At 45.5% G+C, this 27,097-nt stretch overlaps 1 protein-coding gene and 1 long non-coding RNA gene across 2 annotated transcripts in view; one reads left to right on the forward strand and one right to left on the reverse strand.

Annotated features, from left to right (window-relative positions):
* Positions 1-10,796, forward strand: part of LOC140127960 (G protein-coupled receptor kinase 5-like) — a 51,936-nt gene extending 41,140 nt beyond the window's left edge. Inside the window, exons 7-16 of the mRNA XM_072149233.1 lie at positions 233-296; positions 967-1,107; positions 1,618-1,808; positions 2,807-2,844; positions 4,240-4,329; positions 4,405-4,613; positions 6,458-6,595; positions 6,800-6,937; positions 7,865-7,996; positions 10,013-10,796. Coding sequence (XP_072005334.1) covers positions 233-296; positions 967-1,107; positions 1,618-1,808; positions 2,807-2,844; positions 4,240-4,329; positions 4,405-4,613; positions 6,458-6,595; positions 6,800-6,937; positions 7,865-7,996; positions 10,013-10,117 — 1,246 coding nt within the window. The 3' untranslated portion in view covers positions 10,118-10,796. The remainder of the gene's footprint in view (positions 1-232; positions 297-966; positions 1,108-1,617; positions 1,809-2,806; positions 2,845-4,239; positions 4,330-4,404; positions 4,614-6,457; positions 6,596-6,799; positions 6,938-7,864; positions 7,997-10,012) is intronic.
* A 7,640-nt stretch (positions 10,797-18,436) lies between these two features.
* LOC140127961 (uncharacterized) lies at positions 18,437-24,207 on the reverse strand. The gene is made up of 2 exons (XR_011855089.1): positions 23,700-24,207; positions 18,437-20,794 (listed from the first exon to the last, which is right to left on the reverse strand). It is a non-coding gene; the product is annotated as an uncharacterized lncRNA (long non-coding RNA).
* Positions 24,208-27,097: the final 2,890 nt, after the last annotated feature.

Here is a 27,097-nt window from a genome sequence, read left to right on the forward strand (position 1 = left end):
CGTTCAGACTCATTTGCATAATTTTGCAAGTTGATTTTAGAAGGAAGGAGGCCATGGATAACAAATATATGAAGATTACTACAGTCACGGTGCCCGGATCTATGAGTAATGTCCCTGGTTTATCCATGCTTGACTTTGATGGTAGATTTTCTTTAAATAAGGTTGTCCATTTTGTGTAAAATTGGAATGTAAGTGGAACACTATTTAAAACTTTTATGCTTCTATTTTCCAGACAAGCCGTGACAAAGGACACTTTCCGGCAATACCGGGTGCTAGGAAAAGGAGGATTCGGAGAGGTGAATGACATATATTATATTCTCCGCTTTCTGGTGGTACAACTGATGGCGCCCCTACAGATCAGCTGAACTTAGCAGCAAATTCAAGGGGCTGTCCCAAGTTTTAGTGGGTTCACAGCAGTCAGACCCCCGTAGATCAGATTATCGTCTGAATACACAGTATTAGAGTTGTTGCTGAACTAAGTCACTACAGCTTGGTTCCCATTGCAGGACATCTACCACCATGATCAAGGACTGTAAACCAAGCACACTTACCTACTGGTGTGTGCCCCTTCTGGCAGGATCACCTCTTCTTTTATACTCTTTCTTTTTATGCCCTTGTTTTTACCCAAAAATATGTTTTGAAAATTATGCAAATGAGCCTGAGAAGTGGCCATTTTCTATTTTTACATAGACTGGCGCTGTCTGCTCCCTGTTCCATCCTCTACGTATCAGTCACTGAGAACAATTGATCCGTGGGGGGGGTTATTGGGTGTTGGACCTCACCAATATAAGGCTACATTCACACTGCCGTATGGGGGACATATACGGCCGACATATATAAGCCATATATAAACCCCCCCCCCCCCCCCAATAGGCGGCAATGGGTGCACGGCAGCGTACAGTTCTGTAGCCAGAAGAAAGATAGGACATGTAATACAGTATACAGTAATGTGGTCTGTGCCCCCAGGTGTGCGCCTGCCAGGTCCGTGCCACAGGGAAGATGTACGCCTGTAAAAAGCTGGAGAAGAAGCGGATCAAGAAGAGGAAAGGGGAATCCATGGCGCTGAACGAGAAGCAGATCCTGGAGAAAGTGAACAGCCGCTTTGTGGTACTGACCAGTCTTCATCATTCTTATAAAAATCATAGATCTTCCGCCACATCATAGCGCAAAAAATAAAAAGTTTACCATCCTGTGAATATAAAGAGCCGCTCTGTCTTTATGGACGCCATGAATTGGAATCTTTTATTTGCAGTCAGTTACTTTTGTATCTGGTCAGACGTTTGCAGACGCGTCTGTTGTAATATTTCCGGACGTGTTCCACTTATGTAGTCACCAGACGACCATCTTTCACATATCTGTGCTAGTCACAGGATATGCGTCCTGTATACTGTGTGTAGGAGGCCACCTAGTGGTTATCTTGTAAATTGCATCCTAAGAGTTTAGCTTCTCAGGATAGCGCTGACCTTGTTAGCAGGTTATGTCTGGTATTGCAGCTCAGCATTGACCATAGTATTAGAGGCTTTCTTTCGAGGACGTGGGAGGGTACAGATCCCCTTGTAGTATTATATAAAACCTCTGGACCTGACAGGTTGCCCCTTTGTTCTTGTCTTTGTGCAGGTCAGCTTGGCGTACGCCTATGAGACTAAAGACGCCCTGTGTCTGGTGCTCACCATCATGAATGGCGGAGACCTCAAATTCCACATATACAACATGGGCAATCCCGGCTTCGAGGAGGAACGCGTGGTCTTCTATGCTGCTGAAATCTGTTGTGGGCTAGATCACCTGCACCAGGAAGGGATCGTATACAGGTAAGGCGCCCCCTACTCATCTAATGTCCTGTCTTCTTTACTGGTGGGACGATAAATGGGCCTAAAAGTACAGCCCCATGTGGTCTTGTCATGAACGCTGCAGGTGTATTGACTTTATATGCTGTGAGGGTCTGATTGTCTATATAAAGGTACACTGTCCCCACATATCACCCCATGAAACCAGTAGCCCCTTCAAGTGGGGTATGTAAATGCTCTTTCTAGAATTCCCTCTTTTATTAAAACTCTTATTTGTTTACCTATAAAAAATCCCCAATGTCATGCGAAAATGAGCAGAGAACAGTCATATTTGCCTGAGATGAGTCAAGTTTAGAGGCTGCTTCTTCTCAGAAACCTCTATCTTCAGTTATATAGAACTTAGAAAAGTGGGACATACTACAGTTAAGAATCTACTCTTTCAGATCACCTCAGGCTTGTGGTTCTTTGATCTAAGGAAGCAGATATACAGGTAAAGACATAGTTGGGAAATGGATCTTTATTTAGAGTTCACATGTCCAACTATGTGTTTACTGCAACTCTGCATTCTGTAGATCAATTAACCGCACGCCGGATGTGATCTGAAAGATGAGATTCTTGTCTTTAAAATGGCACCAAAAGCGCTAGTTGCTATAAACTAAGGCAAAATATGACTCTTCTCTGCTCATTTTCACATGACCAGTTTATAGGTAAACTGGTAGGATTTTACATTAAAAAGGGAATTGCAGAAGGGACATTTCCTACCCTTCCTGAGGGACTGCTAGTTTAATGGGATAAAATCTAGTGACTGGTCTAAAGTAATGGATAGTATTAACTTCAGAACAGCGGCTCTGCCAGGAATTGCCAACTTATTCCATCCATTTAACCATTTATCCATTTTCCTGTCACCCCATGGTGCTAAAAAACCCTTTGTTTTCATGTTCTTAATGTTCTGACGGCAAAGGTTGTCGGCTCCTCTGTATTATTATATATATCTATATTTATATTTTTATTTTGTGTCTTAGGGACCTGAAACCAGAAAACATCCTCTTAGATGATGATGGTGAGTAACAGGCAGTAATATACTAGGAGGAGGTTGATCATCCCTGTATTAACCCTTTGTGCCCTGCCAGACCCTCCAGGAACTTAGATCCTTTTTCTGATTTATGACAGGGCCAGTTGCAGCAGGCCCTGGTTCATGTACATGGGGTACATATTTTTAGCAGCATTATAATAATTCCTTTATATAGCGCACACAGATTATGCAGCGCTGCACAGAGTTTGCCAAATCAGTCCCTGTCCCCATTGGGGCTCACAATCTAATTTACCTACCAGTAGGTTTTGGAGTGTGGGAGGAAACCAGAGGACCCGGAGGAAACCCTCGCAAACACGGAGAGAACATACAAACTCTTTGCAGATGTTCACCCTGGGACTTGAACCCATAGCTCCAGGGGAAGTGCTGAGGGGGCAGGATAGGACATGCTCCAACACAGTGTAATGGCCTGTAAAGCTACAGCATTGAGGCGCTCTGGTAACAACCCCCAGAGCCCTTCAGGCTCATTAGCATAATTATAAAAGTTGATATTAGAAGGAGGCCATGGCTAATAAATATAATTAGATGACCACAATCCCGGTGCCTGGATCTATGAGTAATGTCCCTGGTTTATCATGATGGGTCCTGATGATAGATTTCCTTTAAATTATTAAGAAATTTGCTGATTCGGACATATTTCTTATATCTTGTGGTGAAGTCTTAGAACTGTTTTTGTCTTGGAATATTTAAAAAATTGCTTAGATGTGATCTCTTAGATGTATCTTATTAGCCACTCGCACAGTGTTTTTTTTTTTTATCTCCAAAAAGTGGGAAAAGTAGGAAAAGTTCATAGGATGTTTGCAGACGGCGGTAATTTGTGTACATCACAACGATTCCCGTAAGGGTAGGAAGAGAGTAGTCATCATCTCTGAGGGCGGCCAATGTCTAATTGGTTTTGCTTACGCCGGTCGTCTCGCGTCTCTGTAATTTAATAGCGAAACCCATCATCAGCTCCGCGTCTCGGGCAGGAATCTCATTCACTTGTGTGACATCAGAGTTATAGGGCGGTGAGAATAGTATGTAGGGATCTATATTATTACGGCTTGATAGGAAACGAGTTGCATCCTCTGTAAAACTACAATTGTCCTCTAGTAAACGTAGACTGAGACTTCTCTAGAGCTGCACTTGTGTTCTCGAGGGGGTGATGTCGTGGCAGTCACTAATACATGATTGTCTGGTCATTCACACATTGGCCATCTTTGTTGGTCCCCATACTTGACCTACCTACTTGACCTGCTTCTCTATTCATTTGGGGACCCCATTGTAATGGAAGGGTCCCAATAGTCAAACTAATGAAAAGGTTCATCTAGAATTTTTAAGCTAAACGGAGACATTTATGCTGCCTCTTCATCTAACCCCACACAGGTCACATCCGGATCTCAGATTTGGGGTTGGCCATCAAAATTCCAGATGGAGAGAGTATTCGCGGACGAGTGGGAACTGTGGGATATATGGGTAAGTGTCTTCCCCAGCCTTCGTATTAGCTGTGGCGGATAGGCCTGTGACTGATGGCCTTCTATTCCATTACAGCTCCAGAAGTCATTAAGAATGAGAGATATACATTTAGCCCCGACTGGTGGGGGCTGGGCTGCATCATATACGAGATGATAGGGGGACAGTCTCCATTCCGCGCCCGGAAGGAACGGGTGAAAAGGGAAGAGGTGGAGAAACGAGTCCAAGAAGAACAAGAGTCGTATTCTGATAAGTTCACAGAAGACGCAAAGTCTATATGTAAGATGGTAAGTGACCGGATGTGTGCATCTGCTGCATATTGCAGCAAACTCCCATCACTTACACCCGCGGTCGGTACTACGGTAGTACTCATTGCGGATGTTAACCCTTTGATTGGTGCCAGCAAAGACGCCGGCGCATGGGTGCCGCCATCTTGGTTTAGATTGCCGCTGGTGTCATCAGGGAACGGCGATCGTCAGACCCCAGGCCGTCTGGTTTCTGGTGATTAGTTACAATAAGACAGTGGCTCATTTTAATGAATCCTATAACCTATCCTATGGTAGTAATATGGTAAGAGCGATCAGACCATCTAGGGTCAAAGTACTTTCAAGGGTCTAAAAATTTTTCAAAAATAAATATTAAAAATCCAAATATTCCCCCCCCCCCCTTCATCTTCCCTAGAACTGATACAAAACTAAATTAACAGTCAAAATCACAAACTTGTCAAAATGTATTTTGATCGATCAAAAATGTAAAAACGGTTATTCCCGACGGTGAACCGCATTATGGAAAATGGCGCCCAAATGTCCGAAATGTGACTTTTACACCATTTTATATAACGTAAAAAGTGTTACAAAGGTCGCATAGTCCTCGAAATGGTAGAAATGCAAGCGTCGGCTCATCTTGCAACAAATGACACCTCACACAGCTCCGTACACTGAAGTATGAAAATGTTAGAAGCGTCAGAAGATGGCGAAAGAAATTTGTACACATTATTTTAAAGAACTGAGAAGAGTCAGAGATACCATGTAGCCACGCCCCACTATTCTGACTGACAGCTCTGTGTCTCATTAGATCACTGTTCTGCCTCCTGGTACTTGGGGACCGTCTGCTACACACATATAAAGCTCTATGTACAGATGGGAAATATTGTGTCAATTTTTTTACAGAGTGCCTTGTGTTACATTCCTGTCATGTGACCAGTGACGACATTGCAGGTCTCTCGGCTTTCTAACAATGGCAAACTGCACACCATGAATGTGATTACATGGGATCACAGCAGCCTCCATAGAGGATGGAGAGGAGTAGAATTCCATGGAGAACTGCTGTGACTTAATGGGGTCAGATATATGCATGGGGTACAGTTTGCTATCATTAAAACGCTAAAGGACCTGAGATGATGTCACTCTGGTCACATGACATGAACTGTGACCAGTAAGGAGGCATAAGGCATAGAGAGGAGTAGATGGGAGGGGCCAGGCAAGCAGGACACGCCCCCTCTGATGCCAGGGAATATAAGATGAAAGGTGATTTATGTGCATGTAAGCAAAACAAAAGATGGGTGTCAGTCAGTTATTAGAGCTCTATAGGAACCTGTCACTGGCTGTATATGTGCAAATGTGGTGACAGGTTTCTTTTAATAAAGATATGAGCTACTATTATTTATAGGAAGAACTGAATGGGAATCTGTCATAAGTGGGAATCTGTTGTAACCCTTTTAAAAAGCTGAACCAAAGTCTGCACATCTGACAGGTGCAATAGAGGAAAAACCATAAAAAAATCTGTGTAATGTTGTGCTGTTTTAAAATAATCAATAATATTCATTTTCATATTTTAATAAAATATGAACGACACGAAACTAAAGCCTTGCTTATTTAAAAAGCGAAAAGAAATGGAAGGAGGCAAACGCATTATTGCTATATAACAATTTGTACCGAGGGGGAAAAAAAGCTACGGTAAATGTTTTACTTGCAGTTATCATTACAGCCACTAGAGGGTATTATATTGTATGAATGTATGCAGGAAGCTCTTCAGCTCCCTCTAGTGGTGATTATAGGTAGAGAAAATCTTATCTTCCATATGGATCTCTGTCCGGGCCCTGTCACTCCTAATGTTCTTTTATTCTTCACAGCTATTAGCCAAAGACCCAAAGCAGCGGCTGGGGTGCAACGAGCAGGGTGCTGGCCAGGTGAAGCAGCATCCATTTCTCAGGAATATCAATTTCAAGAGGCTGGAAGCTGGGATGATGAAGCCGCCTTTTGTGCCGGATGTACGTAGCTTGTATGATAATTCTAAATGGCTGCACGTCTCATAGACCATAGCAGTATAGCAATATATGGAGGAAGCCTCGCTCACAACCAGGGATTGCATGTCCTGTGTCCTCCCTATAAGACCACCACTGATGTTCTGTAGTATATATGGATTATTTGTGTGCATGAGGTCTTATCTGTCCATGTATCCCCCCTCTCCCCAGCCCCGGGCCGTGTATTGTAAGGACGTGCTGGACATTGAGCAGTTTTCAACAGTCAAAGGGGTCAACTTGGATAAAACGGACAATGATTTCTACGCCAAGTTCGCCACTGGCTGTGTGCCAATCCCCTGGCAGAATGAGGCAAGTATTTTTACACTTTCCACGATTATAGTTTAACAAAACGTCTGAATTTTATTTTTTATTGATGAGGGTCTGGATTGCTGGTAAAATAAGGGGCAGAAGCTCAATGGGGGTCATTTACTAAGGGCCGTTTTTTTTTTTTTTCTGAATTGCCCCGGGATTTTGGTGCACGAGATCGGATTGTGGCACATCGGCGCCGTCATGCATGCGACGGAAATCAGGGGGGGGCGTGGCCGAACGAAAACCCGACGGATTCGGAAAAACCGCCGCATTAAAAAAAAAAAAAAAAGTGTTGCTCGACACTCGCTTACCTGCACCCAGGATAGCTTGGTGATTGGTGAACTCCAGTGCATTCCGATGGTCTTCAGCACAGCAGCGACACCTGGTGGACGGCGGAGGAACTACCTTAGTGAATCCCGGCCGGACCCGAATCCACCACAGAGAACGCGCCGCTGGATGGCGAATGGACCGGGTAAGTAAATCTGCCCCATGGTGTTCATTGTGAAGTCTATACAGTGCACATGGGTCACAGGGATGGATTCTTTATGCCTTTGGTTCTGGTTAATCTTTTAGCACCTTGAGCCCCACTACATTGGGATTAGGCAGCCGGGAACTACATTGGTGTGGGGGCGCGCTGGGCACTACATTGGTGGGGCGCAGGGGTAGGCAGCCGGGCACTACATTGGCGGAGAAGGGGGGCAGGGGGAGGCCGCCGGGCACTACATTGGCTCGGGGGTGGTGGTTTGGGGAGTCCAGTGTGTTGGGATGAGCACAGCAGCCATGTATTTACCATTGGATTGTGTAATGCTACTTTTCTCCTGTGGTGGCGCTGTTGGGGAATGAAGCATTTTTCGGCTGGTTCCTCCTCAGGTTGCAGCTGGTCACATTTATTACAGTGTCTCTGATCTCTGTGTTTTGTGTCTTTAGATGATTGAGACCGAATGCTTCAAGGATCTCAACATCTTTGGACCAAATGGGACTCGCTCTCCGGACCTTGACTGGAGGCAACTTCCAGAACCGCCAAAACGTAGCCTGCTGCAACGGATCTTCCGAAGACATGTAAGTATAGTCTGTTAGTCTCGTCACTCGGTAGGAAGACAAGCGGTCGTACCGTGCTCGGTCATTTTGCTGCAATCTGGACACATAAAGGACTTGTCCCGGATTTGAAAAACATGGATTATTTCTTTCATGAACTGCGCCTGCCCTGACCATAGTCAGCTGCCTAGAAATTATTACGGCTAATGTGCAATACCATCCTCTACCTGTGATCAGGTGTGGCGCTGTTTATGGGAGAAGGCTGCCATGTTGTTCAAATACTGGACAACCCCTTTAAATCTTATGAACATAGGTCATCAATGCATGTTCAACCAAAGGCCAAGGACCTTCAAGAAGTTTTCATAAAAGACAATGATGCCAGTTTTGAAATTAATATTTTATAACCTTTTTATTATATAAATTGGTATATTACAATGTTATGTCTATCAAACACTGGTGGACAGGTTAATCTGACCTAATTTGTATTTGTCAAAACTTAAATGGGTCCTACGCTACAGTCTGTGTTACAGTCAGGGGCTTCATTCACAATTCTCCAAGCTTCAGAGCTAAACTCCAAAATATTTCATCTTCAAAGAATACTGTGGCTCTGGAGTATAATACAGGATGTAACTCAGGATCAGTACAGGATAAGTAATGTCATGTATGTACACAGTGACTGCACCACCAGCAGAATAGTGAGTGCAGCTCTGGAGTATAATGCAGGATGTAACTCAGGATCAGTACAGGATAAGTAATGTCATGTATGTACACAGTGACTGCACCAGCATCTAAAACAGTGAGTGCAGCTCTGGAGTATAATACAGGATGTAACTCAGGATCAGTACAGGATAAGTAATGTCATGTATGTACACAGTGACTGCACCAGCAGCAGAATAGTGAGTGCAGCTCTGGAGTATAATACAGGATGTAACTCAGGATCAGTACAGGATAAGTAATGTCATGTATGTACACAGTGACTGCACCAGCAGCAGAATAGTGAGTGCAGCTCTGGAGTATAATACAGAATGTAACTCGGGATCAGTACAGGATAAGTAATGTCATGTATGTACACAGTGACTGCACCAGCAGCAGAATAGTGAGTGCAGCTCTGGAGTATAATACAGGATGTAACTCAGGATCAGTACAGGATAAGTAATGTCATGTATGTACACAGTGACTGCACCAGCAGCAGAATAGTGAGTGCAGCTCTGGTGTATAATACAGAATGTAACTCGGGATCAGTACAGGATAAGTAATGTCATGTATGTACACAGTGACTGCACCAGCAGCAGAATAGTGAGTGCAGCTATGGAGTATAATACAGGATGTAACTCAGGATCAGTACAGGATAAGTAATGTCATGTATGTACACAGTGACTGCACCAGCAGCAGAATAGTGAGTGCAGCTCTGGTGTATAATACAGGATGTAACTCAGGATCAGTGCAGGATAAGTAATGTCATGTATGTACACAGTGACTGCGCCAGCAGCAGAATAGTGAGTGCAGCTCTGGAGTATAATACAGGATGTAACTCAGGATCAGTACAGGATAAGTAATGTCATGTATGTACACAGTGACTGCACCACCAGCAGAATAGTGAGTGCAGCTCTGGAGTATAATACAGGATGTAACTCAGGATCAGTACAGGATAAGTAATGTCATGTATGTACACAGTGACTGCACCACCAGCAGAATAGTGAGTGCAGCTCTGGAGTATAATACAGGATGTAACTCAGGATCAGTACAGGATAAGTAATGTCATGTATGTACACAGTGACTGCACCAGCAGCAGAATAGTGAGTGCAGCTCTGGAGTATAATACAGAATGTAACTCGGGATCAGTACAGGATAAGTAATGTCATGTATGTACACAGTGACTGCACCACCAGCAGAATAGTGAGTGCAGCTCTGGAGTATAATACAGGATGTAACTCAGGATCAGTACAGGATAAGTAATGTCATGTAGTGACTGCACCAGCAGCAGAATAGTGAGTGAATAATTAAGTGCTGACCATGTTTGTGATGTGAATTGTTTTTCAGCCGGCGGACTATGGTATCACCCCCAATGACTCGTCCCTTTCCAACGTCAACACCACAAACCACCACTTCCAAAGCAGACCCACAACGGCCAACGTGTCGTCTTGACGGATTTACCCGAGCCCCGTCCCCAGCCGGTTTTATCAGGAAGCCATCCGACAAGCCTCTTTTCTCCTCCGTCCAACCCATTTTTTCTCAGGTTTAGCCTTTGGACTCTGTGCAAAACTTTTTACAGAAGAATAAAAAAAACAAAAAAATATATAAAATTATATATATTTTAGGTCTTCTCAGACCAAACGGACCAGATGGGAAATTTCTATGACTGCGTCCGGCAGTGGTGATAAATCTCGGACTCCTCTCTTCCTTTTCATTGTCGGCAGGTCCCTGGTGCTGAACTGTTTTATGCTAAGATCATGGAAATTATACAAGCTGTGTTTTTAATATTTTTTTTTATGTTCTGTATTATTATTATAATTTTTTTTTTTTTTTTTTGAGGGGAGGGGGGGTAATGCATTGTATAGGAAGCCGTTATGTTTCATCCCGTCATATTCTCCGGAAGAGGAAGAACCGTTAGCCGATGCTGAGGTTTTGAGCGTTTTTTCCCCCTGTTATTATGTATAATGTATTCTTTTACAGTCGCCTCTTTGCCAGTGTTTATTGTCGGTTATTATTTGTGAGAACCCGTCTCCTACACACAGTGCAGGATACGAAAAGGGATGCTTAGGTTAAGAAAAAAACAAAAAAAAAACAAGCAAAAATGACTATTCTGTCTCCTGCCCCCTCCTACCATGCTAGTGCATGTAAAAAAAACAACGGTATGATAAAGGGGAGGAGCCTAGGATGCTCAGATTTGCATACAGCCTTATATGGCAGTACTGTCTAGGCAAGAAAACCCTCCCCCTTATTAAGTCCCGCGAGAAGAAGGATCGGAAAACCTGTTCTGAATGTTTTTAAACTGTCAAATTGGTAAGTTATTTTTTTTTTTTGTATTTTCTTGTAATTTTTTTTTATTTTTTTTTGGTTGATCTTTTTGATCTTTTACATGAAATTTTTAGTATAATGTCCCCTTTAAAATTCATAAACGCCTTTTCGAGGTTTCGGTGGTTACCGTCCCAGAAGGCCATTCTCCTGACCCTCATCCCGCCACCACCACCATGCGCACATGACCAATTGCTGGACGTACACGATATATTGGAAACCGTTTTTGTTCTATTCTGCTGTTATGCTGACGGAAAGGAATATTGGGGAAAAAAAAATAAGAAATGTTATTATATAACTTCTGTATCTATTCTGTGTCTGTTTTTGCTGCTTTTTGTGTGTTTTTATTAATTTTTTTTTTTTTTTTAAATAAGTTTTCATGATAAAGTTATATCTGAAGAAAATAATTGATCATCCCATCCTCAGTCCATGTCGGGGGGAGGGTGGGGGGCAGTATATTTCCTACAAACAGCGGTGGATTATATTGGTGACGAATAAGGAATCCCGGGAAGTAATTGTGGATATTAACCCACAAAGACTTGGCTATGTGTCCACTGTACCAGATCGGTGGGTGGCAGGTCCCCTTTAAGTGAGCAGCTATACCATATACAAAATTGTGAATGACCTACCTCATGTGGTGGCCACTGTGCTCCTGATCAATTTGGCGTTTGTTTCTTTCAAATGTGCCCACCTGTTCAACAGTTAAGGCACAAAAAGCACATAATAGCCAAGGGGGCTGTAACGGGCACACCCCAGAGGAGATGTCATGTTACCGCCCCCTTGGCTGGTATAAAGAATTAGCTTATTCACTTCCGGGGGACATATCTTTTGAACGGGTAGATGGATTTTGAAGAATTGAAAAGTGATTTTCAAGTGATTTTGAAAAGTGATCGGTTACAACTGGGGCCATCACATGAGGTAGGTCATTCAGACAAAGAAAACTAATCCAGAAAATCACATTGTCTGATTTGGAAGAATTTATTTGCAAATTATGGTGGAAAAATAAGTATTGTATCTGTCCTCCTCTCATTACCTGGAGTAATGGCTCCCGTGTCCTCCTCTCATTACCTGTAGTAATGGCTCCCCTGTCCTCCCCTCGTTACCTCTAGTAATGGCTCCTCTGGTTACCTGGAGTAATGGCTCCCGTGTCCTCCTCTCATTACCTGGAGTAATGGCTCCCGTGTCCTCCTCTCATTACCTGTAGTAATGGCTCCTGGGTCCTCCTCTCATTACCTGGAGTAATGGCTCCCGTGTCCTCCTCTTATTACCTGGAGTAATGGCTCCTCTGTCCTCCCCTCGTTACCTCTAGTAATGGCTCCTCTGGTTACCTGGAGTAATGGCTCCCGTGTCCTCCTCTCATTACCTGTAGTAATGGCTCCCGTGTCCTCCTCTCATTACCTGTAGTAATGGCTCCCGTGTCCTCCTCTCATTACCTGGAGTAATGGCTCCCGTGTCCTCCTCTCATTACCTGGAGTAATGGCTCCCGTGTCCTCCTCTCATTACCTGGAGTAATGGCTCCCGTGTCCTCCTCTTATTACCTGGAGTAATGGCTCCTCTGTCCTCCCCTCGTTACCTCTAGTAATGGCTCCTCTGTCCTCCCCTCATTACCTCTAGTAATGGCTCCTGTGTCCTCCTCTTATTACCTGGAGTAATGGCTCCTCTGTCCTCCCCTCGTTACCTCTAGTAATGGCTCCTCTGTCCTCCCCTCATTACCTCTAGTAATGGCTCCCGTGTCCTCCCCTCGTTACCTCTAGTAATGGCTCCTCTGGTTACCTGGAGTAATGGCTCCCGTGTCCTCCTCTCATTACCTGGAGTAATGGCTCCCGTGTCCTCCTCTCATTACCTGGAGTAATGGCTCCCCTGTCCTCCCCTCGTTACCTCTAGTAATGGCTCCTCTGGTTATCTGGAGTAATGGCTCCTGTGTCCTCCTCTTATTACCTGGAGTAATGGCTCCTCTGTCCTCCCCTCGTTACCTCTAGTAATGGCTCCTCTGTCCTCCCCTCGTTACCTCTAGTAATGGCTCCCGTGTCCTCCCCTCGTTACCACTAGTAATGGCTCCTCTGGTTACCTGGAGTAATGGCTCCCGTGTCCTCCTCTCATTACCTGGAGTAATGGCTCCCCTGTCCTCCCCTCGTTACCTCTAGCAGTGGCTCCTCTGGTTACCTGGAGTAATGGCTCCCCTGTCCTCCCCTCGTTACCTCTAGCAGTGGCTCCTCTGGTTACCTGGAGTAATGGCTCCCGTGTCGTCCTCTCATTACCTGGAGTAATGGCTCCCGTGTCCTCCTCTGGTTACCTGGAGTAATGGCTCCCCTGTCCTCCCCTCGTTACCTCTAGTAATGGCTCCCGTGTCCTCCTCTGGTTACCTGGAGTAATGGCTCCCCTGTCCTCCCCTCGTTACCTCTAGTAATGGCTCCTCTGGTTACCTGGAGTAATGGTTCCTCTCTCCTCCCCTCGTTACCTCTAGTAATGGCTCCTCTGTCCTCCCCTCGTTACCTCTAGTAATGGCTCCTCTGTCCTCCCCTCGTTACCTCTAGTAATGGCTCCCGTGTCCTCCACTCGTTATCTCTAGTAATGGCTCCCGTGTCCTCCACTCGTTATCTCTAGTAATGGCTCCCGTGTCCTCCTCTCGTTATCTCTAGTAATGGCTCCCGTGTCCTCCCCTCGTTACCTCTAGTAATGGCTCCTCTGTCCTCCCCTCGTTACCTCTAGTAATGGCTCCTCTGGGTACCTGGAGTAATGGTTCCTCTCTCCTCCCCTCGTTACCTCTAGTAATGGCTCCTCTGTCCTCCCCTCGTTACCTCTAGTAATGGCTCCTCTGTCCTCCCCTCGTTACCTCTAGTAATGGCTCCCGTGTCCTCCACTCGTTATCTCTAGTAATGGCTCCCGTGTCCTCCACTCGTTATCTCTAGTAATGGCTCCCGTGTCCTCCACTCGTTATCTCTAGTAATGGCTCCCGTGTCCTCCTCTCGTTATCTCTAGTAATGGCTCCCGTGTCCTCCCCTCGTTACCTCTAGTAATGGCTCCTCTGTCCTCCCCTCGTTACCTCTAGTAATGGCTCCTCTGGGTACCTGGAGTAATGGCTCCCGTGTCCTCCTCTCATTACCTGGAGTAATGGCTCCCCTGTCCTCCCCTCGTTACCTCTAGTAATGGCTCCTCTGGTTACCTGGAGTAATGGCTCCCGTGTCCTCCTCTGGTTACCTGGAGTAATGGCTCCCCTGTCCTCCCCTTGTTACCTCTAGTAATGGCTCCTCTGTCCTCACCTCGTTATCTCTAGTAATGGCTCCTCTGTCCTCCCCTCGTTACCTCTAGTAATGGCTCCTCTGTCCTCACCTCGTTATCTCTAGTAATGGTTCCTCTCTCCTCCCCTCGTTACCTCTAGTAATGGCTCCTCTCTCCTCCCCTCGTTACCTCTAGTAATGGCTCCTCTGTCCTCCCCTCGTTACCTCTAGTAATGGCTCCTCTCTCCTCCCCTCGTTACCTCTAGTAATGGCTCCCGTGTCCTCCACTCGTTATCTCTAGTAATGGCTCCCGTGTCCTCCACTCGTTATCTCTAGTAATGGCTCCCGTGTCCTCCACTCGTTATCTCTAGTAATGGCTCCCGTGTCCTCCACTCGTTATCTCTAGTAATGGCTCCCGTGTCCTCCACTCGTTATCTCTAGTAATGGCTCCCGTGTCCTCCACTCGTTATCTCTAGTAATGGCTCCCGTGTCCTCCACTCGTTATCTCTAGTAATGGCTCCCGTGTCCTCCACTCGTTATCTCTAGTAATGGCTCCCGTGTCCTCCACTCGTTATCTCTAGTAATGGCTCCCGTGTCCTCCACTCGTTATCTCTAGTAATGGCTCCCGTGTCCTCCACTCGTTATCTCTAGTAATGGCTCCCGTGTCCTCCACTCGTTATCTCTAGTAATGGCTCCCGTGTCCTCCACTCGTTATCTCTAGTAATGGCTCCCGTGTCCTCCACTCGTTATCTCTAGTAATGGCTCCCGTGTCCTCCACTCGTTATCTCTAGTAATGGCTCCCGTGTCCTCCACTCGTTATCTCTAGTAATGGCTCCCGTGTCCTCCACTCGTTATCTCTAGTAATGGCTCCCGTGTCCTCCACTCGTTATCTCTAGTAATGGCTCCCGTGTCCTCCACTCGTTATCTCTAGTAATGGCTCCCGTGTCCTCCACTCGTTATCTCTAGTAATGGCTCCCGTGTCCTCCACTCGTTATCTCTAGTAATGGCTCCCGTGTCCTCCACTCGTTATCTCTAGTAATGGCTCCCGTGTCCTCCACTCGTTATCTCTAGTAATGGCTCCCGTGTCCTCCACTCGTTATCTCTAGTAATGGCTCCCGTGTCCTCCACTCGTTATCTCTAGTAATGGCTCCCGTGTCCTCCACTCGTTATCTCTAGTAATGGCTCCCGTGTCCTCCACTCGTTATCTCTAGTAATGGCTCCCGTGTCCTCCACTCGTTATCTCTAGTAATGGCTCCCGTGTCCTCCACTCGTTATCTCTAGTAATGGCTCCCGTGTCCTCCACTCGTTATCTCTAGTAATGGCTCCCGTGTCCTCCACTCGTTATCTCTAGTAATGGCTCCCGTGTCCTCCCCTCGTTATCTCTAGTAATGGCTCCCGTGTCCTCCACTCGTTATCTCTAGTAATGGCTCCCGTGTCCTCCACTCGTTATCTCTAGTAATGGCTCCCGTGTCCTCCACTCGTTATCTCTAGTAATGGCTCCCGTGTCCTCCCCTCGTTACCTCTAGTAATGGCTCCTCTGTCCTCACCTCGTTACCTCTAGTAATGGTTCCTCTCTCCTCCCCTCGTTACCTCTAGTAATGGCTCCTCTGTCCTCCCCTCGTTACCTCTAGTAATGGCTCCCGTGTCCTCCCCTCGTTACCTCTAGTAATGGCTCCTCTGTCCTCACCTCGTTATCTCTAGTAATGGTTCCTCTCTCCTCCCCTCGTTACCTCTAGTAATGGCTCCTCTGTCCTCCCCTCGTTATCTCTAGTAATGGTTCCTCTCTCCTCCCCTCGTTACCTCTAGTAATGGCTCCTCTGTCCTCCCCTCGTTACCTCTAGTAATGGCTCCCGTGTCCTCCCCTCGTTACCTCTAGTAATGGCTCCTCTGGTTACCTGGAGTAATGGCTCCCGTGTCCTCCTCTTATTACCTGGAGTAATGGCTCCTCTGTCCTCCCCTCGTTACCTCTAGTAATGGCTCCCGTGTCTTCCCCTCGTTACCTCTAGTAATGGCTCCTCTGGTTACCTGGAGTAATGGCTCCCGTGTCCTCCTCTTATTACCTGGAGTAATGGCTCCTCTGTCCACCTGGAGTAATGGCTCCCGTGTCCTCCTCTTATTACCTGGAGTAATGGCTCCTCTGTCCTCCCCTCGTTACCTCTAGTAATGGCTCCCGTGTCCTCCCCTCGTTACCTCTAGTAATGGCTCCTCTGGTTACCTGGAGTAATGGCTCCCGTGTCCTCCTCTCATTACCTGGAGTAATGGCTCCCGTGTCCTCCTCTCATTACCTGGAGTAATGGCTCCTCTGTCCTCCCCTCGTTACCTCTAGTAATGGCTCCCGTGTTCTCCCCTCGTTACCTCTAGTAATGGCTCCTCTGGTTACCTGGAGTAATGGCTCCCGTGTCCTCCTCTCATTACCTGGAGTAATGGCTCCCGTGTCCTCCTCTCTTTACCTGGAGTAATGGCTCCCCTGTCCTCCCCTCGTTACCTCTAGTAATGGCTCCTCTGTCCTCCCCTCGTTACCTCTAGTAATGGCTCCCGTGTCCTCCACTCGTTACCTCTAGTAATGGCTCCAGTGTCCTCCCCTCGTTATCTCTAGTAATGGCTCCCGTGTCCTCCCCTCGTTACCTCTAGTAATGGCTCCTCTGTCCTCCCCTCGTTACCTCTAGTAATGGCTCCTCTGGTTACCTGGAGTAATGGCTCCCCTGTCCTCCCCTCGTTACCTCTAGTAATGGCTCCTCTGGTTACCTGGAGTAATGGCTCCCCTGTCCTCCCCTCGTTACCTCTAGTAATGGCTCCTCTGGTTACCTGGAGTAATGGCTCCCGTGTCCTCCACTCGTTATCTCTAGTAATGGCTCCCGTGTCCTCCACTCGTTATCTCTAGTAATGGCTCCCCTGTCCTCCCCTCGTTACCTCTAGTAATGGCTCTCCTGTCCTCCCCTCGTTACCTCTAGTAATGGCTCCCGTGTCCTCCCCTCGTTACCTCTAGTAATGGCTCCCGTGTCCTCCCCTTGTTACCTCTAGTAATGGCTCCCGTGTCCTCCCCTCGTTACCTCTAGTAATGGCTCCTCTGTCTTCCCCTCGTTACCTGGAGTAGTGGCTCCCGTGTCCTCCTATGGTTACCTGGAGTAGTGGCTCCCGTGTCCTCCCCTCGTTACCTCTAGTAATGGCTCCTCTGGTTACCTCGAGTAATGGCTCCCGTGTCCTCCTCCTCTGGTTACCTCGAGTAATGGCTCCCGTGTACATGTGTATCAAGAATAGGAACCGATGTTTGAGGAATTCATGGGTGAAGGTCCTTCTGAGTTTAGGAGGGCGATTTGGTTGGCCTTGAGCCACGGGCTGCTGCCCAAACCCGCCTGTATAATATCCACTGCTGGCAGTGGGTCACAACAGCTAGGTCTCCATCCAGGGGCTGCACTGGTGAAAGCTGTTGAAAATTAAGATTTTTGGTCCTTTACTCCTCCTGTACATACTCTGAACTACTGATTTCTACAACACTTGGTGAAAGGCGGAGTACAGCATCTCTTCAGGGAGTACTCGGAGTCTTTATTAGAGCTCAGATTTTTTATTTTCTCACAGCTGTTTATAATATGAAAGCTCATCTCCGATTGGTTGCCATGGCCAACTTGAAAAGTTCTGCTCTCAAACACTTTTGATAAATCCCCCCGAAATTGGTAATTCACTATGCTAGCCCTCCATTGTATTCACTGGCTGTAGTGACTGCACAGGTGCGGGGCAGGAGCGCCCTTTGTCAGCCTACTCTGCTGCTGGCCGTGCCCACTTGGTGCTGAGGTGGTATAAAGGGGCCAACATCCAGGCATTGCAATGATTTCTGGGCTTGGGGGGCCAAAAACAGACATACAAGCCCTGATAATTGTCCCCCATTATGTCTATGTTCATGTTCTCATGGTGCAGTACAGCTCGGACTCCAACCTCTACTACAGAGGACAACTCTGGCATCATGTCTGGCATGGAGAAGTCACAGCTCGGATAATCCTGATCAATGATGACACCATAGTGATGGACATTGTGGCTTGGACATAAAATAATTTCTTTGTGGTGTACAGGCTTAAAGGGATGGGTCAAGTCAACCTGAAAGCTCCTTTAATGACCTGGTTCCAGTGATTTGCTATGGGTATAGAGGTCACCACTAGGACCAGTATGTGACCTGCCCTCAGCAGTTATGTTGGAGAGAGTGTAACCGGGTCTGAGTGGAGAAGGAAATGAAAGCAAATTGTGTTAGTAATTCTGGTGCCTTTTATACAGTCATCAGTAATACAGCAAACAGTCAGCAGTCACATGGCAAAGACGTTAACAATTTTTTTTTTTCTTTTTTTTACAAAAATTACATTTTTGTCCTTAAAGAGCGTTTACCAGCTGCCAAATCTCCTCACAAGTAATAGCAGGACTTTTATAAGATTTTCAGGCAAATCTTTCCTGTTCCCCAGTTATGTGGTAGAGTATATACTGAGTCTGTGCTGAAAATATCCCATTCAAACTATACTGGAGTATATAAAAATAATATATACTTACCCTCCGAGGCTCCGCGCAGATCTCCTCCTCCCGGTAATGCGGTCAGAGGCAGTCTATGTTCTCTGCATGCGCACACATTATGAGGCAGCGTTGTCGCCACCTGCTGGCGTCATAGTGTGCTTCTTCCCACACTGCCGGGAGGATTGGTGTGAAGGAGGAGATCTGCGCGGAGCTTCAGAGGGTAAGTATATACCTTTATTATTTTTTGAAGGGAGGCCACTACAGGGCCATTTTATTTCAGAGTAGTGGCTGCATTCCACCCTCCCCCCTAGGCTTATACCTAAGACAATAAGTTTTCCCAGTTATTTGTGGTAAAATTAGGTGCCTCGGCTTATAATTGGGTCGGCTTATACTTGAGGATTCACTTTGTAACTATATGGAAATAAGGAGCGAAGCTGGGTCTACTGATGCGCCTGTTGTGTAATCGGGCAGCTGGTGGACTACCCTTTATTTTTGCATTTAGGAAGTGGTAACAATGATCCCACCCAAACTGTGATATATCCATATATATTTATTTTATTTTTTATTTTTTTCTGTCTAAAAATATCTTTCTAGCCCCAACCTAAATGGGAAAGTTTAAAGGAAATTGACCATCACAACCCATCATGATAAACCTAACTCGTAGAACCATGGACAGTGACTGTGATGTTCTTCTTCTTATATTTTTTTTTATCCATGGTCTCCTTCCTTCTAAAATGATGCTTAGCCAGAAGTGCTCTGGGGTTGTAACCAGAGCCCCTCGGTGCTGTAGCTTCACAGGCTTTTAAATGGTCTCCATCCCCCACATGCTGTGTGAGAAGGGAGGTGGAAGTGCTGGGGGAGAAGAGGGGGAGACAGTGTGACAGCACAGGGGGATTCAGGTAATGCTCCAAAAGCCCCTTGAGGCTCATTAGCATAATTATAAAAGTTGATTTTAGAAGGAAGGAAGCCATGGATAAGAAATATAAGGAGATGACACAGTCCCGGTGCCTGGATATATGATTAATGTCCCTGGTTTATCATGATGGATATTGATGGTAGATTTTCTTAGCTTATGGTTAGGGCTTATTGGGGTATATGCACACAGGTCAAATTTGGTGTTTTGGAGTTAAGCACCTGGATCGGGAATGGGAAACACGTTTCTTTAACAAAACTGGGGAGTAGAGGGATTGGTGATACCCCTCTCTTCCCCATATTAGACCATTACTATAAAAGATAAATTATAGTTGGGGCCCAGGAGCTTTTCATTTAGATGCCTCCTGATTGGGCCCTCATGGAGTTTCAAGTACATAAAGGGTCCTATCATTCCGGACCCTTCCACCCCTCTGCAGGACTTGGGTATCTCACTCATTACATGGAAAGGCCACTGATTTCATTGGTAAAAGTGCGCAATACTTCATTTCACCTGCAGAGGCGCTTTAGTCCAGCTAAACACATGAAGTCAGGTTCTATCACCAATTTATGGGGGTTCCATTTTTTTAAGGCAAATCCAAGATAAAAGCTCAAATTATGCCAGAATTGTGGCACAGTCATCTTATAAATGTGGACAATCCCTATAAGTAACTCCTTAATGTTGTCTTTTAAACAATTATATCAAGCAATATAAAGTTAAGTATAGAGGATGATTCTATAATGTACGAGATATTCAAAATTTGGATCCCACAACCCCTGTGTTTTTTAGGATGTATCCCCCCATTTATTTTGCTATCACATATCAATCATTATTGGGGTTCTCTCTTTTTGCTGGGGGTCATTGTGGCCAATTAATAACGGGGACACTAATCCATAAAACACGTTCTTGTCTTGTCTTCCGTCGTGGACTTGGCGTGAAAAGGTGTTGGCGCCAGCACTGACATAACTCTGCAGGCAGACTGTGTACAGGAAGGCCGTCAGGTGGAGGACACACACAAGTCCAAAAATCACCACCACAATTGTGGTGTGGGGCTCCCATAGATCAGGGTCCACGGTGCCTTCCATCTGCAGGAGGGTGGCGTTCCCACCGGTCACCTGATTCTCAGGAGGGATGCTCATGCTGCCGATGCAACTCAAAATCGCAAATTTATGTCATTATTGATGTGTCCTAGATGGGATGAAAGAAGAGTAATGTTAAAAAAATTTATCTACCTTTATCCCAAATATCCGAGACCGATCAGCAAAACAAACGAAGGGTTGGATCCCATATGTAGCGCTGTATACGGTGGTGCTCAGCTCCGAATAAAGACCCAGAATAACCATCCAAAGGAAGGAGGCATGAAGCGGCACTCGCCAACAAATGTTTTCTTTATTGAAAGATGCAGCACATCGTGAAATCCAAAGCCGGGTAACTGCCTGTTTCACACCCACTGGCGCTTTCACAAAATCTCAAATGCAGTTTGAGAAAGCTCCGGTGGGCGCGAAACGGCGCATTAAGCTCTGCTCACTAAAAAGAGTTGGCTCTGGAATGGCTCTCTAATAAATGTATAATCGGGAACCACAGGTCCATCAGTCAGCCCTCTAAACACTGCTTTAACCCAATTTTTTTTAAAGGTTGCGTGGTTACCCAGTTAGGGGTGGGGTTAAGTGAGCCAACTTATGTCATCACATGAAAGAGCCGGCTCTTAGTGCCGGCTTGTTCACAAGCAAACCGTCACTACCTCACAGGAGACAGGATGTGGCTCCTGCTAAGTGTCCAGTGGCTAGTCCCTGGCACCCAGAAACCTGCACCAAGTTCAGCTGCCCATGCAGCAGAGCTCACCCAGCTCCTCCACAAGAAGGATGCAGATACGAGCCACACAGAGGGTGAAGAAAACTTCTCTTTTCTTCACCCTGCTGGTCCATGACAGGGGTGGCTAAGGCCTACCTAAGGACAAGTTTTAAACTCTAAACATCTAAGCCGGTCACTCCAGCTCTAGCCCACAAGCTGCCCTCCATGAACATCTACCTACATCTCTCGTGTGTAGCAAACAGTACAATTGTGGAGCAGCACAGCGAGTATAATGGATCAAGTCCAATGGTGGGTGCACGCCTCTGACAAACCCGATCCACCGGTTTGTAAGGTCAGATATCCAAAAATTGCAATGAGGCAGCTTTATAATGGCTCTATGGATGAGCTGAAACGTTGCACCTTATTTTGCCATGTGTGAATAAAGATCACCTTTATACTTACTGGAGTGCTGCCTCATTGCATTTTTTGGGATTTTGTGTGTAGCAGATGCATCCCCTGTCTAATTCCATCCACCAAGATATGTTCTCTTATCTACACTTTCACCACATTCCCTTCCCCATACAAGCGCACGCACCTTCTGGTCGAGACGTACCTGTGCTGACTCCACACTACTATTCTCTGTACTTTTCCATTTTGTGCTCCGTGCAGCCTCTTGCTGTGTCCCCTAATATACTTTTCCTAAATGGTGTCTCCCTAAGGAGCAATACACTCAGACGCCGCTACGTTTTATGTATAACACAGCACTATGAGCACAAACATAGCAGCGCCTGCAGCAATCAGCTGGATGCCATACAAATGGGAAAGGAATGGGCCGGCTGCTGTATGGAGAATTAATCCAGGCTTAAAGGGAACCTGTCACCTGTCCTAAAAATGCAGCAAAGCGGACACTAGCAATGAGTCAATAGGTAGTATCAGGCAGAAGGCAAATGTTTTCTGTCCTCCTCCATCTCCTTTTATGTAGTGCCCTTTTCCTTATATTGTGGCCTCCTGTCCTCCTCCACTTCACCCCATAGTGTGGCCCCCTGTCCTCCTCCTTCTACCTTCATATAGTGGTCTCCTGTCCTCCATCTCCCCTCATATAGTGGTCTCCTGTCCTCCTCCATCCCCTTTTATGTAGTACCCTTTCCCCTCATATAGTGACCTCCTGTCCTCCTCCATTTCACCTCATAGTGTAGCCTCCTGTCCTCCCCTATTCCTCCTCATATTTAGGCCTCCTGTCCTCCTCCTACTACTCTCATATAGTGGTCTACTGTTCACCATCTCCGCTCATATTGTGGCCTCTTGTCCTCCTCCATCTCCTTTCATGTAGTGGCCTCCTGTCCTCCATTACCCTTATATAGTGGCCCCTTCCCTCATAGTGTAGCCCCCTGTTCTTCCCTTTTACTATGTATTAAACAAAAATTCACCTTTGCCTCGTTCCCCCATAGTCCTGCTTCAGGGTAGGGGGGAAGGCCAGTAAGGGGATGTGCTACCTCCACACAACTTTGCCATAGAATACAGCTCTGGTGAGTCAGGGACCAGGAGGCGGGACAAGCCAGGACCTTCTCCCAACCACCTGGGAAAGTGCCCAAATGTGAGTGTCCCACCAAGTTTGGGAGCTATGCGTAGACTTTCTCAGGGATTATCAGTATATAGCTCTCTCTGAAGTCGGGAGCATGATGTCAATCGCAGAGGTGGGTAGAGCTTGACTTCAGCATTAAAACCCTCCACCTCCATGACTTTATACAACCAATTTACACCTAGATTTTCTGGATGATACTAACGCGCTCAACCATAAAAGACACACAATCTGGAAGGAGGGAATCTGCTTGACAACATACTGATGGTTATTTATTACATTTCTGCTTACGGGTTCCCTTTAAATCACCATTTATCTCCAGATCTGAACATAGGAAGAGGAATAACATAATAATATATCGTTTTGCCCTGATCTGATACGGACTATTTTTTGGTCTTTCTTTCAGGATTCGGATTATACAAACAATAGATTGTCATCTGCCTTCTTGCAAGATCCGATAGATCATCATCTTCAAGGAAACATTACAAGTCTTACATTAGTCTAATTTACTGATTACTGATCTAATATAGACGTAAGCGTATCTGGAGATGAAGTAGCGATCGGAGTGAGGGGATTTCTCTGTAAACTAGGCTGATTGTTCAATGGCACGCCTGATACCAGAGAACAATAGATGACATTCAACTTGACTGCTGCACTCTATACACAAAGGATGGTCACCTATGACGACGGATATACAAAAATGACTTATACTTTGGATTTTACCTGTAAAGTGTCACGACTGGAAGGGTTGAACGATTCTCCGGCATCTCCAGCATCTGTATACAGCGTCTGCCAGGAATATACAGAGGCAGAGGGAGAGGAGGGACGTTCATCATTGTGGTTGCTTTGGTAACGCACCTCAGGCTACAGCGCAACGTGAAAAAATAAAACACATTTTAAAAACCTCGCACCGTCTAATAATGAATGTGAGAGCCCCACCACGTTTCCGACTCTTTATAGTCACCTCTTCCATCTAAAAGACAAACTTTCCCCTAAATCACGACCCCGGTTTATAGGCGGCAGAACAAATCTGCCTCTCAACGATGGGATGAGCGTGAAAAAAATTATTACATAACAAGATGTATTATAACAACGACCGCAAAGAGCTGGAATGGGATTGGTCGCTATGCGTGACCGCGCACATTGAGGGAAAACTCCATTAATGATCCTCGATGATGGAAGCTGAAGAGGATGTTCATGGTGTAATGATATTTTATATACACACTTTACGGTGGGATTACCATCTAGAGTGTATATGTTATAGGAGATGGATTATGGGGCTACTATAGAGGGAGTTACCATCTAGAATGTATATGATATAGGAGAGGAATTACTAGGCTACTATGGGATTACCATCTGGAGTGTATATGTTATAGGAGATAATTTATGCAGCTACTATAGTGGGATTATCATCTAGAATGTATATGCTAAAGGGTACAGATTACGGGGCTACTATGGTGGGATTACTATCTAGAGTGTACAGGCGGTCCCCTACTTAAGGACACCCGACTTACAGACAACCCATAGTTACAGACAGACCCCTCTGACCTCTGGTGAAGCTTTCTGAATGCTTTACTATAGTCCCAGACTGTAATGATCAGCTGTAATGTGTCTGTAATGAAGCTTTATTGATAATCCTTCGTCCCATTACAGCAAAAAATGTTTAAACTCCAATTGTCACTGGGGACAAAATTTTTTTTGTCTGGATCTACAATTATAAAATATAAAGTTTGGACTTACAGACAAATTCAACTTAAGAACAAACCTCCGGACCCTATCTTGTACATAACTCGGGGACTGCCTGTATATGTTTTAGGAGATGGATTATGGGGCTACTATGGAATTACCATAGCATTTACATTTACAGTGAGTAACTGCTCAGTTACATACAGCCGGGTCCTGCCAGGAGGCCGAAGCCGGCGCGAAGAGGAGATGGCAGCCTCGGGGCACTCGCCGGACCCCGACTGCAGCAGGAGGGATCGGATCCCCGGTAAGCTCACCAGGGGGTCTGATCCACGGTGGACATACTTACACACAGCAGTCATGCTTGACCGCGGGGCATGTAAGGGGTTAAACACCCAGGATGAGAGTTTTTCCGATCCTGAGTGTTAGTGCCGGGTCTGGGCTGTGATGTCACAGCCCGAGACCGGCACCAGACTGACCTGATGTCCCGAAATCTAATTCTGATGCACCACGGTAGAAAGGCGTCCTGTCAGAAGAAGTACCCTTAATAACCTCCGTAAAAAGCCAATAGGACAGTCATGAAGGGGTTAAGGGCCATAAATGTTTTTTGTGTTTATTTTTGTTTTGTAGCAGAATAAGATACAGTAGCGCCATGCTATGGAACAAGGGTCTTCTTGATCACCTATTTTAAAAAAAATTTTGTGTGGAGTAAATAGAATAAGGCAAATTTTGTAAAGTTTTTTTATCTTTTTTTTACAATGTTCTACATGTGGGTTCAGTAACATTTTTACATACATTTTTTATGTTATTTATTATTATTTTATGTCGTTAAGGTATATGACAATTCCACTTTTTTATTTTTGTTGATACTTTTACAATATAAAACTAATCTTTAATAGAATTGTTTTCTTTTTTTTGGTCAATTATATGTGCTAGTATTGTGTTAGTATTTTGGGTATAAGAATGCATTATAGATTGTTAGAGATGTAACCAATTAGACTCGTCCTATTAGGCAGTCATTAATGGGAGCCCCAGAGACTTCTATGTGGCCTCTGCCTGCCATGGTAACTGTAAATACTCTGTGATATCTGTGTACGGATGTCAAGACCCCCCCAACCCCCTGGCCGCTTAGACGCCGCAGTCCCTATTGACAGTGAAATCTAAAGGATTAAACATTCGGAATCATATCCCAAGTAAAACTTGGAATTTTAGTTCATCTCTAATCACAGATAAATCTGTTTCTTTATCAGTGGGATGATGTATGTATAATAATGTGTATGGACAGGACCATTAAAGGGGTTAACTACTAATACAAAACTATATCAGAGACCCTATAAGACCCTAATAGGGTCACACATATTATACCCACCGTGATAAAATTTCTCTGGGTCACTTGACTTACTGGCAGATTCCTTCGATGTCTCGCGTGCTGTTGCTTTCTGTCTTCCGTTTTTTTTGTCCCAGTGATTCGATTTACAAAATTTTGTGCTGTCCTGAGAACAAAGATGATCAATAAAACTTCATCACAGACACCTTACAGCTGCTTGGCAGCCTGGGCTACCTTTATACTGGGGGAGGCATGTGCTAGAGGCATGTGCTAGCCTGGGCTACCTATATACTGGGGGAGGCATGTGCTAGAGGCATGTGCTAGCCTGGGCTACCTATATACTGGGGGAGGCATGTGCCAGCCTAGCCTACCTATATACTAGGGGGTATGTGCTGGTCTATCTAATTACTAGGGGGCATGTGGTGGCCTGGGCTACTTATATACCTCCCAGTATATAAGTAGCCCAGTCCAGCACATGACCCCCATATATAGATAGCCCAGGCCACCATATGCCCCCTAGTATATTGATAGACCAGCACATGCATGTGCTGGCCTGAGCGCAATTTCATCCCGGATATAAAGGAGATAGGGATAGTGAAAGATATAATACATAATGTACAATAGAGAAATAGGAAATTTTACCTAAAAAAATAAACTGATGATGTATGAACACAGATTGAATGATTTACGGTCGCTGTGAGAGTAAATACACTTTAAAGGCATGTGGTAGCCTGGGCTACCTGTGTACTGGGGAGTCACATGCTGGCCAGGCCTTCTATATAAACTGGGGGGTTGCATGTGCTAACCTTGGCTACCTATATACTGGTGGAGGCATGTCTTAGCCTGGGCTACCTATATACTGGGGGAGGCATGTGCCTACCTATATACTAGGGGGCATGTGCTGGCCTATCTATATACTTGGGGCATGTGCTGTACTGGGCACAATTTTGCTTGTCTATTGAGGGCCCCAAATTGTCTCATCCTGGACTCTAGGGGAATGGATATAACAGAGATAGGGATTGTGAAAGATATAATATATAATGTACAATAACAAAGAAATGGGAAATTTTACCTCAAAAAGTAAAATCTTGATCCCCCCCCCCAAATTTCA

Source organism: Engystomops pustulosus, chromosome 4 (assembly GCF_040894005.1).
Source record: "Engystomops pustulosus chromosome 4, aEngPut4.maternal, whole genome shotgun sequence".
Lineage (NCBI taxonomy): Eukaryota > Metazoa > Chordata > Amphibia > Anura > Leptodactylidae > Engystomops > Engystomops pustulosus.